General features: G+C 43.1%; 1 protein-coding gene across 1 annotated transcript in view; it reads left to right on the forward strand.

Annotated features, from left to right (window-relative positions):
* elac2 (elaC ribonuclease Z 2) overlaps nucleotides 1-10939 on the forward strand; it is a gene marked incomplete at its 5' end in the record, with an annotated part of 13045 nt that extends 2106 nt beyond the window's left edge. The window contains 21 exons of the mRNA XM_079232929.1: nucleotides 182-246; nucleotides 925-982; nucleotides 1075-1143; nucleotides 2415-2510; nucleotides 2889-2944; nucleotides 3067-3125; nucleotides 4059-4131; nucleotides 4228-4340; nucleotides 4702-4800; nucleotides 4911-5049; nucleotides 5298-5383; nucleotides 6608-6729; nucleotides 6889-6991; nucleotides 7285-7423; nucleotides 7511-7549; nucleotides 7832-7941; nucleotides 8605-8704; nucleotides 8830-8950; nucleotides 9336-9414; nucleotides 9633-9777; nucleotides 10534-10939. Of these exons, the coding sequence (XP_079089055.1) occupies nucleotides 182-246; nucleotides 925-982; nucleotides 1075-1143; nucleotides 2415-2510; nucleotides 2889-2944; nucleotides 3067-3125; nucleotides 4059-4131; nucleotides 4228-4340; nucleotides 4702-4800; nucleotides 4911-5049; nucleotides 5298-5383; nucleotides 6608-6729; nucleotides 6889-6991; nucleotides 7285-7423; nucleotides 7511-7549; nucleotides 7832-7941; nucleotides 8605-8704; nucleotides 8830-8950; nucleotides 9336-9414; nucleotides 9633-9777; nucleotides 10534-10764 (2102 nt within the window). The 3' untranslated portion in view covers nucleotides 10765-10939. The remainder of the gene's footprint in view (nucleotides 1-181; nucleotides 247-924; nucleotides 983-1074; nucleotides 1144-2414; nucleotides 2511-2888; nucleotides 2945-3066; nucleotides 3126-4058; nucleotides 4132-4227; nucleotides 4341-4701; nucleotides 4801-4910; nucleotides 5050-5297; nucleotides 5384-6607; nucleotides 6730-6888; nucleotides 6992-7284; nucleotides 7424-7510; nucleotides 7550-7831; nucleotides 7942-8604; nucleotides 8705-8829; nucleotides 8951-9335; nucleotides 9415-9632; nucleotides 9778-10533) is intronic.
* Nucleotides 10940-13578: the final 2639 nt, after the last annotated feature.

Raw genomic sequence — 13578 nt, forward strand, 5'->3', positions numbered from 1 at the left:
ATGATCAGAAAGCAAACAATTTTTAATAGATTTTAAAAGTAGACCTGTAAAGTAGCTTTACATACGGACTAATTATTGAAAGCGACTGAAGGTGCTTTGGATCAATAGATTCAATGAATATCAGATATATATATATATATATAAATAAATAAATTATTATTTTTTTTTTTTTCCTCTGCAGGGATGATATTAACCCTGAAGGACACCGGTGTTCCAGAGTGCGTCCTCTCTGGACCTCCACAGCTGGTGAGAAACTCAACCTCACTGTGTATTAAATACTGTATTTGCATATTAAATACTGCAGTTACACAGTAAATACTGTATTTGCACATGTAATACCGTATTTGCATATTACATACTGTAGTTGCATATTACATACTGTAGTTGCATATTACATACTGTAGTTACATATTAAATACTGTATTAGCATATTAAATACTGTATTTGCATATTAAATACTGTATTTGCATATGACATACTGTAGTTACATATTAAATACTGTAGTTACATATTATATACTGTATTAGCATATTAAATACTGTATTAGCATATTAAATACGGTAGTTACATATTAAATACTGTATTAGCATATTAAATACTGTAGTTACATATTAAATACTGTATTAGCATATTAAATACTGTAGTTACATATTATATACTGTATTAGCATATTAAATACTGTATTAGCATATTAAATACTGTAGTTACATATTAAATACTGTATTAGCATATTAAATACTGTAGTTACATATTATATACTGTATTAGCATATTAAATACTGTATTAGCATATTAAATACTGTAGTTACATATTATATACTGTATTAGCATATTAAATACTGTAGTTACATATTAAATACTGTATTAGCATATTACATACTGAATGTTTGGTTTTTAATGCAACGTCTCTTCTTTTCAATCGCAGGAGGACTATCTGAACGCCATCAAGTCGTTTTCTGGCCCACTGGAAGACATCAAGTTGTGTATGTTGAATGTGTTGATTCATCTTCTAGTTGTGTTATGTATTCGTGTGTAATATCAGTTGTGTGATGTTGATTGTGTCTCACTCTCCCAGCGGTCCGGCCGTACACCGACGAGTCGCACTCCGACGAGACGATGACCGTGGATCAGGTGCCGATATTCGGTGAGTCTTTTTCAAATGTCTTCACTCTCTCAGCTCACTCCTTTTGTGTGTTCACTCTCTCAGCTCACTCCTTTTGTGTGTTCACTCTCTCAGCTCACTCCTTTTGTGTGTTCACTCTCTCAGCTCACTCCTGTTGTGTGTTCACTCTCTCAGCTCACTCCTGTTGTGTGTTCACTCTCTCAGCTCACTCTTTTTGTTTTCACTATCAGCTCACTCCTGTTGTGTGTTCACTCTCTCAGCTCACTCTTTTTGGTCTTCACTCTTTTTGGTCTTCACTCTTTTTGGTCTTCACTCTTTTTGTGTGTCTCACTCTCTCGGCTCACACGTGTGTCTCACTCTCGGCTCACTCCGTTTGTCTCACTCTCTCAGCTCACTCTTTTTGTCTCACTCTCTCAGCTCACTCTTTGTGTGTCTCATTCGTTGTGTCTCACTCTCTCAGCTCACTCGTGTGTCTCACTCTCTCAGCTCACTCTTTGTGTCTCACTCTCTCAGCTCACTCTTTGTGTGTCTCACTCTCTCAGCTCACTCTTTGTGTGTCTCACTCTCTCAGCTCACTCGTTGTGTGTCTCACTCGATGTGTGTCTCACTCTCTCAGCTCACTCTTTTTGTCTCACTCTCTCAGCTCACTCTTTGTGTGTCTCATTCGTTGTGTGTCTCACTCTCTCAGCTCACTCGTGTGTCTGACTCTCTCAGCTCACTCTTTGTGTCTCACTCTCTCAGCTCACTCTTTGTGTGTCTCACTCTCTCAGCTCACTCTTTGTGTGTCTCACTCTCTCAGCTCACTCTTTGTGTGTCTCACTCTCTCAGCTCACTCGTTGTGTCTCACTCTTTGTGTGTCTCACTCTCTCAGCTCACTCGTTGTGTGTCTCACTCGTTGTGTGTCTCACTCTCTCAGCTCACTCGTTGTGTGTCTCACTCTCTCAGCTCACTCGTTGTGTGTCTCACTCGTTGTGTGTCTCACTCTCTCAGCTCACTCGTTGTGTGTCTCACTCGTTGTGTGTCTCACTCTCTCAGCTCACTCGTTGTGTGTCTCACTCGTTGTGTGTCTCACTCGTTGTGTGTCTCACTCTCTCAGCTCACTCGTTGTGTGTCTCACTCGTTGTGTGTCTCACTCGTTGTGTGTCTCACTCTCTCAGCTCACTCGTTGTGTGTCTCACTCGTTGTGTGTCTCACTCTCTCAGCTCACTCGTTGTGTGTCTCACTCGTTGTGTGTCTCACTCTCTCAGCTCACTCGTTGTGTGTCTCAATCGTTGTGTGTCTCACTCTCTCAGCTCACTCCAGGGCGGGCAGCAGAAAGCCCTCCCCTCAGTCGGGCGGCAGCAGCCCGTCTCGTAGCCCCGCCTCCCCCGGGAGAGACGGCCTCCACAGTGAGTCAGGATCATCGCAACATCATAATATTAATATTGTCTGATGGTTTGAGGATTAACAACAATATTAAATATTAGTTATTACAGTTCATCCTGACGTTTCACTCAAAAGCATTAATGTCATGCTGCTAATGAAACAAGTCAGGTGTGAATAAGATGTCTGAAATTACTTATTATATAAAATAAGGAGTCTGAAATTACTTGATATTTAAAATAAGAAGTCTAAAATCACAAAATATTTAACGTAAGAAGTCTAAAATTACTTAATATTTGAATAAATTAATCACTTAATGTTTGAGTGGTATTATTGGAGGCTATTTTCCCACAATGCATTGCACAGTGGAAATATTGAAGTCGTTTGTTTTCATCATCCTGCAGGTGACCGACGGAGAGCAACCAGAGATAATTCTTTGGTGGTTTCCTTCGTTTGCAAGGTGGGAAACTTTAGAGGTTTAAACTCTAGTGTGACTTTTGAGATGTTTCACACTTTGTGTTTGACCTCCTCTTCTTCCTCTTCTTCCTCCTCCTCTTCTTCTTCCTCCTCTTCTTCCTCCAGCTTCACCCTAAGAAAGGGAACTTCCTGGTGGCTCAGGCGAGGGAGCTCGGTCTGCCCGTGTGAGTGATCTCTGTCTGATTTGATTGATTCCAATATTAACGCTTTCAATGCAGATCCCTTTGACCTGACTCCTACAGTCATTAAACACAACAGCCACCAGTAGCATCACAATGTCTGATTATTATTAATATTCATATTACAACTATATTTTGAATTTATTTGTTGGAGTTCATTGTGGCTTTTTGTTCAAATTTTATGGGATGGAAATGGTCCAATTTAAACACAGTTTTTAATCTGTTAGAACTCTCTATATAATAATGTGTATATATATATTGTATGTATTATTGATTTATCCATTGTTTGATTTAATTAATTAATTAATATTAATTATATATTATTTATAAAATGGTAAAAAAAGAAGCAAAAAAGGTCTATCACAATGTCCATATAGAGTATATGACTATAGTATATGACCCCCAAAATATAACATTTGTAACTGTAAAAAACTGCAAAATCACATAACATTAGTTAGTTTGATCATTGTAATAAATCTGCGGTTGATAAACTCTATTATGACTGTTATAAACTCTATAATAACTGTTATAAACTATTATAACATTATAAACTCTATAGTAACTGTTATAAACTCTATAGTAACTGTTATAAACTCTATAATAACTGTTATAAACTCTATAATAACTGTTATAAACTATTATAACATTATACACTCTATAATAACTGTTATAAACTCTATAATAACTGTTATAAACTCTATAATAACTGTTATAAACTCTATAATAACTGTTATAAACTCTATAATAACTGTTATAAACTCTATAATAACTGTTTTAAACTCCATTATAACTGTTATAAACTCTATAATAACTGTTATAAACTCTATTATAACTGTTATAAACTCTATTATAACTGTTATAAACTCTATTATAACTGTTATAAACTCCATTATAATGTTATAAACTTGTTTTCCCCAGAGGCACGGCGGCCATCGGTCCGCTCATAGCCGCTCTGAAGGGCGGCCAGAGCGTCACGTACGAAGGCAAAGAGGTGAAACCAGTCTGACTTAACCGGCTTCTGTTATTGATTTTGAATATTTTTAAAAGCTGCAGCTCTGAATGAGTTTTCTGGTCCGTCGTCTGGTAGATCCGACCCGAGCAGGTCTGCACGCCCACTGATCCGGGACCAGTGTTCCTCATCGTGGAGTGTCCGTCTGAGGACTTTGTGGAGGCGCTTTGCAGCAACCAGCAGCTGAGCAGGTAGAGGCTTTGATTATTTATTATTTTATTGTAGAACACACAGAGCCTAATGTGGGGTATAAATACATGAAATATACATATAAATAAGTTATTTATTTATATATATATATATATATATATATGTATATGTATATGTATTTGTATCTATCTGGTTACTCTCAATATTTAAAATAAGTATTGTTCTTAAGTGGATGTTAAATGTAAAAACAAAATGGAGTTTGTCACAATGAAACAAATGTGTTTTTGTCTCAAATATAGTCACTAATTCTATACAAATCCTGTGATGTACATTTTCTTTAAAGGACTCGTTTCTTTGTCTGAAATAAAAAGTATTTAAAGTTGAGCGTGTCGTGTCGTCCAGGTACCAGAGGGGGGCGCTGGAGGACTCTGCTGCTCTGGTGGTCCACATGACCCCCGAGTCCGTCCTGTCCACCGATCAATACAAGCGCTGGATGGAGAGGTGTGTACCGCCACTTATAACACACACACACACTCCTGAGAGAGCCTGGCTCTTTTAACTGTGTGTGTGTGTGTGTGTGTGTGTGTGTGTGTGTGTGTGTGTGTCTGCAGGTTTCCATCCACAACAGAACACCTGATCCTGAATGAACAAGTCCGAACGTTCCACAACGTCAGGAGTCACAAGATCCAGGCCCAGCTGAACGTGATCCACCCCGACATCTTCCCCCAGCTCACGTCCTACAAAGCAAAGGTAGACAAAAAATATGCACATTCAAAGAGAGGGCGGGGGATTTTAATCAGAAAAATAACTATAAAAATGGACTGAAAGTGGATTACATGGGTCTACTTTTCAGTTTCATTCCTTGAAATTATATAATATTTATTTTAACACACACACACACACACACACACACACACACACACACACACACACACACACACACACTGTGACTGTATTCCTGCCGAGTGATAAATCAAGCGCCCCCCTTTCCTCCCCAGGAGGCTCCGGCTGAGCTGCTCGTCCCGACCGTCAGAGCCGAGTGTCTCCTCAAGTTCCAGCTCCGACCCGGAATGGAGTGGCAAAGGTGAGCTTGTCCTTCATCCCCTCCTCCTCTTCCTCCTCCTCTTCCTCCTCCTCCTCCCAATTTAGCCTTCACTCTGCAGCGCCTCGTCACGGAAAACAATCTGGACCGGTCCGCTGCACTCGGCTGCTTTCTTCTTCTTCTTCTTCTTCTTCTTCTTCTTCTTCTTCTTCTTCTTCTTCTTCTTCTTCTTCTTCTTCTTCTCCTCTTTTGTTTACCTCGCCTTGCTTCAAGTGTCAGTGTTTCTGTCAAGTTACCGTGGAGGTCGGGTGTGTGAGCGTTGCGGTGCAGCGTTGCGGTGCAGCGTTGCGGTGCAGCGTTGCGGTGCAGCGTTGCGGTGCAGCGTTGCGGTGCAGCGTTGTGCGTCGTAGCGTTGTGCGTCGTAGCGTTGTGCGTCGTAGCGTCGTAGCGTTGCAGCGTCGTGCGTGTTGTGCGTGTCGTAGCGTTGTGCGTCGTAGCGTTGCAGCGTCGTGCGTGTTGTGCGTGTCGTAGCGGTGCAGCGTTGTGTGCGTCGTAGCGTTGCGCGCGTCGTGCGTCGTAGCGTTGTGTGCGTCGTAGTGGTGCAGCGTCGTGCGTGTCGTAGCGTTGTGCGTGTCGTAGCGGTGCAGCGTTGTGTGTCGTAGCGGTGCAGCGTTGCGTGTCGTAGCGTTGCATGTCGTAGCGTTGTGTGACGTAGCGCTCTGCGTCGTTGCAGCGGTGTGTGTCGTGTTGTTTTGCGTGTCGTAGCGTTGTGCGTGTCGTAGCGGTGCAGCGTTGTGTGTGTCGTAGCGTTGTGCGTGTCGTAGCGTTGTGCGGTGCAGCGTTGTGCATGTCGTAGCGTTGTGCATGTCGTAGCGTTGTGCGTGTCGTAGCGGTGCAGCGTTGTGTGTGTCGTAGCGTTGTGCGTGTCGTAGCGGTGCAGCGTTGTGTGTGTCGTAGCGTTGTGCGTGTCGTAGCGTTGTGCGGTGCAGCGTTGTGCATGTCGTAGCGTTGTGCATGTCGTAGCGTTGTGCGTGTCGTAGCGGTGCAGCGTTGCGTGTCGTAGCGTTGTGTGTCGTAGCGTTGTGTGACGTAGCGCTCTGCGTCGTTGCAGCGGTGTGTGTCGTGTTGTTTTGCGTGTCGTAGCGTTGTGTGACGTAGTGTTCCGCGTCGCAGCGTTGCGCGTCGTCCTCACTCTCTCTCCCTCTCTCTCTCTCTCTCTCTCACACACTCTCTCTCTCTCTCTCTCTCTCTCTCTCTCCTCGTTAGGGACGCCGTCCCCTCCTGCAACCTGGAGGCGTTCGTGAAGGAGGCGTCTGAAGTGCCGAACTTCCTGGACGAAGTGGACAAGTGCAGGAAGATCTGCTCCGCTGACGCCGCCGAGCCTCCTGGTGAGTTTTCTGCTCTTTGACCTTTAACCCCTCCCTCCCCCTGAAGGATGGTCGCAGCCCGACAAACCGTTTTCTTACTTTTAAGTGGATCGTCCTTCGGCGGCGTGACGGAAAAGAACTCGAGCGTGTGTCATTGTGGACGTTTTGTTTTTCCTACAGCAGGGAAACGAGCAGAGAAACACCCGGAGGTCGTCTTCCTGGGAACCGGATCCGCTCTGCCGATGAAGATCAGGAACGTCAGCGGCACGCTAGTGAACATCAGGTATGGAGCTCTGCTCCCACACAGGAAGAGCCACTCATTTATTTACTTCTCTGAAGACTGAACACGAGGATCTTATCGGCCCAGTTCATTAGGAACACCTCGCTAAAGCTAATGCTAATGCTAATGAAACCTTCTCTCTTTAAGTTTGTGATGTTCAGTTTCATAAAGATGGAGACAAGAAAGGAGACATATTCGCTCTTTTTTTGTTAATGCATTGATTGAGTTTGTTTATTTCCCCTCTTGTGTGTTTGTTTGTTTGTGTGTTTGTGTGTTTGTTTGTTGTCTTTGTGCAGCCCCACTCAGTCTCTGCTGCTGGACTGCGGTGAGGGAACCTTCGGTCAGCTCTGCAGACACTACGGAGACGCCGTGGACGACGCCCTGGCCAAGATCTCCACCGTCTTCATCTCTCACATGCACGCCGACCACCACACGGTGGGCCGCCGAGCGCCACGAGGCGGCCATGTTGGGTTCTAACGCCGGAAGAAGTACTGATGTTCTTCTTCTTCTTCTTGTTCTTAGGGGCTGCTGATGTTGCTCTATCAGAGGAAACGAGCACTGGTATGTAAAAGAAAAGATGATGTAAATCCTAAAAGATTGTTTCCTTTGGGTATGACGGTGTATAAGGCCATTGTAGGTCAGAATAATACTTTATAATAATAATAATTTAGGAGCAGCGGGGTGATATTCCTAGCCCTCTGATTGGAAAATATATTCATTATTTTGGTATTTATGTTAATAAGTAAGTAATTCAAACAGCAGGCGGCATTACCATGGATATCCCAAATTTATTCTCTTTATTTTCTCTCAACTTTCTAACTCTTAGTTGTTTGCGTCTCCTAGAAAACATTGGGAAAGCCGTTCAGCCCCGTCTACCTGGTGGCGCCGGTCCAGATCATGACGTGGCTCCACCAGTACCACGACTACTGCGAGGAGATCCTCGACCACGTGAAGTATTTAATTATGAACGTCATGCTACTGAAGACATAAACTCATGTTTACAATGTTTACTGAGGGAACAAATCAAGAGAAGTAGAGTCATTTATATAGACTTCTATACAACCAGAGGAGTCGCCCCCTGGTGGTCAGGAGAGAGAATTTAGCTTTAACACATGAAGCATATACTTCTATACAACCCTGGTGGTCAGGAGAGAGAATTTAGCTTTAACACATGAAGCATAGACTTCTATACAACCATGGTGGTCAGGAGAGAGAATGCAGCTTTAGCACATGAAGCATAGTCTTCTATACAACCAGAGGAGTCGCCCCCTGATGGTCAGGAGAGAGAATGCAGCTTTAACACATGACACATATACTTCTATACAACCAGAGGAGTCGCCCCCTGGTGGTCAGGAGAGAGAATGCAGCTTTAAGACATGACACATATACTTCTATACAACCAGAGGAGTCGCCCCCTGGTGGTCAGGAGAGAGAATGCAGCTTTAACTCATTTAGACTTCCTTCGGCAGATAAATGCTTTTAAAAAATAAACCAAATGAGTTGCTAACATCAATGAGTCGGCCAACGTGTCTGTAGATATTTACTTGTGAGGGCTTGACGTCTTTAATATCATGTGTTTTTTTTTTTTTAGAATGAATGAATTTTGTTGTTTTCAGCTTCATCCCGAACAAACTGTTGTGCGACGGCGCCGAGACGCCCAAGCAGAGGACGAAGTCGTTCATCCAAGCGCTGCTGAAGAAGAACGATTTGGAGAAGGTGTTTAAACGCCTCATCCTTTAGTTCTTTGTTATTGGACTTTCTTTTTAAATGCATTCATTGTGTGTGTGTGTGTGTGTGTGTGTGTGTGTGTGTGTGTGTGTGTGTGTGTGTGTGTGTCTCAGTTCCAGACGTGCATCGTGCGTCACTGTAAGAACGCCTTCGCCTGCAGCTTCGTCCACCGGTCCGGGTGGAAGCTGGCCTTCTCCGGCGACACCATGCCCTGCGACGCCTTCGTGCAGACCGGTCAGTCCCACTTCCGGACTCCGCCTTTTTTAAAATACGCGTTCAATAATCCAGAGCTTCGCATAAGGTCATCGAAACGGCCCACTGAATAATGCACCGGGCGTCCCTTAGTGCCTTCGATCACTCCGCTGGACGCCGGCTCTTCTGAAAGGTTCCTGCGGGATCCCACTTCATTGACTCCTTAAATTGCTCGACTGGATTCGGTCCAAGCGAAGCCGAGGCCCGTTCATTATAGATGGCATCGGCTCGCCGGACAAAGCGGGGCGTGCCGATCCTTGATTACGTCGACGGGCTGATTGATTTCCTGCGGGACGGGGAAGAGGCTGTTAGTGCTTCTGTGATTCAGGGCTCTCATTCCTCTGGCTTTTCTTTTTTTTATGTGCAGGAAAGAATGCAACGCTGCTGATCCACGAGGCCACGCTGGAGGACGGGCTGGAGGAGGAGGCGGTGGAGAAGAGACACAGGTGAACACGTCACCTGGACAACACAATGAACGCACTTTTACCGCCTGTTTGAGGTCGCACTTATTTTTGAGTGCTTTGTCAAATATCTCTCCACAGATATTGATTTTTCTTAAATGCTGCCAGAGTGAGAGTCAGTCTGTCTGCAGCGAGACGCCCGTAAATCTCTCGGCTTCACGCTCCGTGTATTTCTTTGCGTTATTGTTATTTCCCGCCGACAGCACGACCTCGCAGGCCATCGGCATCGGCATGAGGATGAACGCCGACTTCATCATGCTGAACCACTTCAGCCAGCGCTACGCCAAGATCCCGCTCTTCAGCGAGGACTTCGACGACCGCGTGGGGATCTCCTTCGACCACATGAGAGTGAGTCACGTGACGCCGCCGATTTCAATGTTTCAATCAGGGAGCGGTTTGTACGATTGCACCTGAAGGCATCATTTGAGCGCCATTTCAACGACGTTCTCAGTGGTTCTATATTTGGGCAAGATATTTTTCTATCTTTTTTTTTCTTTGGTCTTTGCCTCGGTATTAAAAACTGAAATATCAAAAGCTGTTTTTCTTGTTTTACGTATTCAATCAAATAATTCTGTTTTTACACGATAACGACCTAAGAACATGAATTAATTCAATATATTAAGAAAAATCAGTGGATTCACTCTTTAATTTCACAATTTGAACTCCATAAAAGTACTAATTCGGCCCAATCAACTAATATGAAGCGCCATAAATATATTGGTGTGCAAAACAACAGCATTTTAAATAAGACATAAAAAGGCGTTTAAAAGAAGATGTAACAACAAAAAAAGGTGATATAAAATTAGATTATTTAAAAAGGGTAAAATAGGAATGAAAAGTGAGATAAAACGGAGGATAAAAATCGCAGGACAATGCAAAATATGAGGGAATATTTCTAAACATGATTTAATTCTAAATGTTTTGAGCCTCGATTTAAGAAAAAATATACAAACTATATTTTGTTGTGGTTCTCTGCTGATTCTTCGCTTTTTTTAAATGTGTTTTTATTCAAGTCCGAGCAGAAGCCGTAAGAGGATCCACAGTATTCCTGATCCTCGCTCCTCTTCCAGGAGTTGTAACTCATTTCTCTCCATTTCCGCTCAGATTGGCTTCGGGGACTTCAGGATCCTCCCCCGGCTCATCCCCGCGCTCAAAACCCTCTTTGCCGAGGAGATCGGTGAGATGGAGGGCCGGCGGGAGAAGAGGGAGCTGAGACAGCCGCGAGGAGGCGGAGCCGAGGGGCCGGCGGCGAATGACGTGAGCCGCGCTGCCAAAAGACACCAGCAGGAGGCGACGCCGCGCAGCGAAGAGGCCAAGAGGCCGAAGAGCAGCTGAGGCCCAAACGGACTTTTAACGGAGAGAATTATGAGTTCTGTTCTTTTTTTATTTGACTATTTTATTTTTATTTGTGGTTTTCATCAAAGAAAGAAACATGTATATTTCCTGCTTTGCAGTGTACAAAGCTGAGCTGTGAACATAGTTTTGTTTTCCATGAAACAGAATAAAGAGATTCCACACAGTTTGTAGTTTATAGTCACGTCCATCTAAATTATTTAATCAGTGGTTACCAACCATGTTATGTTGTTATTAAGGGGATATTGTCCTAATACATATATTTTTCATCGTACACAATATGGTGATGTATATTCGATGGAGTTCAGTTCCCTCTGGATGGACTGTATTATCTGTGGCTGCCAAAAAAATGTTCTCCAATGTTCAATATAATCTATATAAAATTTAGAATTGATTTGATTAATTACACTTGATTAGAGAGGTGGAGAGAGACTTTGACCATACATGTACATTTGCTCTATTATTAATATCTTTAATTATCAGTTATCAACGGCAACTTGTTGCAACACCCATAATCTGTGGCGGCCCTCTCTTTCCGTACAAATAATTAGTCCAGTTTAATTATTATTATATTCATATTTATTATTATATGTTGAGGTTAATTCCCAGCTGCCGTCCCTCGTTAAACTTCGGTCAAACAGTAAAAGTGAGTTTGCTAACTAGTTTTCTAGTTAACTATCTTAACGGGTTTCATGTATAAATGGTTCTTTGGTTTTCACTCAGGTGTGTTCAGGTGTGTTCTGCACAGGTGACCCACAGCATCAACGCTGGGAGTCAACTAATGATTTATAACAAAAATATACCATAAAGATCAGCTTCACATTTATATCTGTGATCCTATTTGTGTGTTTATGTTCAGATGCAACCAAGAATATTTTCATTATTAATTCATCTGCCTATTAATTTCTAAGTTAAAGGATTGATTGTTTAGGCGATAAAAAGTCACAAAATAGTGAAAAAATGTCTTTTTATAGTCTAAAACCTAAAAGATATTCAGTAATATGTTTTAAAAACATAAAGCAGGGAATTTCCACATTCGAGAGGCTAAAAACAGCATTTTCTTAACTTTTTGCTTGAAATATTACTTAAAAGTAATTTACATAAATGAATTAAATGCGATTAAACTCCTTAAATCTAAACAGTTGGTGTTGCAGTGAGACCATTTTTTTCTAGACTACAAAAACTATGAAAATAGTTAGAAAATAGAAGAAAATGCCATATGAATGTGTCCATCCAGGAGCTGGAGCATTTCTATCTCCGAGAGCAGAGGACACCAGACATTTCCACTTGTGTCCACATGGGGGCGTCAGTGAGCCACCAGAGTTCACCTGCAAGGAAGAAACCCCAAAACATCCTGACTTATGACTTATCGTGGCCACTTGAGGGAGCGTCGGCTGCAGGGATCAACATGGAGGACTTCAGCCAGCAGGAAGGGGGTCAGGTGAGTATGATGGTTAAACACCGTGTGTGTGTGTGTGTGTGTGTGTGTGTGTGTGTGTGTGTGTGTGTGTTAATGCAGGCTTTTATTTTGACACTACAGTAGCTGCAGGGATGAGTGAACTTTCATTTAAGACGCTGACCTTTCAATTATAGAGAAGAAGAGAAAACGTTCACCAGCGGCTTGTTTTCAGCTTCTTCTCCTGCATGAACTACGGCTCTCCTCTGAAATCAAGGCCAAAGGTGACGTCTGCTCTAGAGACGATCTCTCTCTCTCTCTCTCTCCATCTCTCTCTCTCTCTCTCTTCAGATAAGACAGGTGCCAGAACTCTGCTGGTACTTTTTCTTTTTTCAAAGAGATTAGCGGGCCGGCGATTAGCCTGTCTCCTGTAGTGTGAGATGAAGATGCATTGCTTCTGAGCCGGAGTCCATTTAGGGGGCTTTTGCTGCCGCGAGGCCATGACTGATGAAGAGGAGGAGGAGGAGGAGGAGAAGGAGAGGAGGGGTTTTCACAGAGTGGTGCATTGATACCTGACCGTCACCATTGGATCACCGCAAACGGCACAACCTGTGACAAAAAAAAGAACTCTTTATTTGGAGGTAAAACCCACAGACTGGGAAGGAGAAGTGGACGTAGTCGCGATGACATCATCCGTTGGTTTGTGGACGTTTTGAAGTCTTGAGTTTGCCGTCGCCATCTTTTTTTTGCAAACAATGAACAGGAAGTGACCATAAAAGGACTGAGGAGGAGGGACATAGAGACCTGTCAATCACCTTGTAGCCCCGCCCTAAATCATCCCCTGCTTTATGGTCTGTTTGACTCTAAATGACCATAGTTTACTAAATGAACATCATGCTGTATTGAAGAAGACTTGAAACTAGAGATTGAGACATAAACTCATGTTTACAATGTTTACTGAGGGAATAAATACCAATAAAAAAGTTTTACAGGATAATCTTGTTTTTCATCACAATATGAGCTTCCATATTTGGTGAATTATGCCTCCCTGGATAAACTTACGACTTTGAGTGTTTTTTTTGTTATTATTGTTTCTTCTGTCTTCCTTTGCGTCCATCTTTGAGACCGCGTGCGAGTCGTTAAAATACGACATCATCAAACTAACGGGCATCCTGCAGCTGTTTACGTTCGTCACTGTTTATTCTGTGTGGAATGAAGAGAGACGGACCAATCAGATGCACCTGAATCCTGCCAGCCGCTCTGCAGAGTTAATTATGAAACCCTCCTCGTTCTGCTCTGGCAGGAATCAGTGTGAGGTAATCTGAAGGGACAGAAGAAGAAGAAGAAGAAGAAGAAGAAGAGGAAGAGGAGGAGGAGGAGGAAGAGGAGGAGGAGGAGGC

This window comes from Taurulus bubalis (genome assembly GCF_910589615.1).
Source record: "Taurulus bubalis genome assembly, chromosome: 17".
Lineage (NCBI taxonomy): Eukaryota > Metazoa > Chordata > Actinopteri > Perciformes > Cottidae > Taurulus > Taurulus bubalis.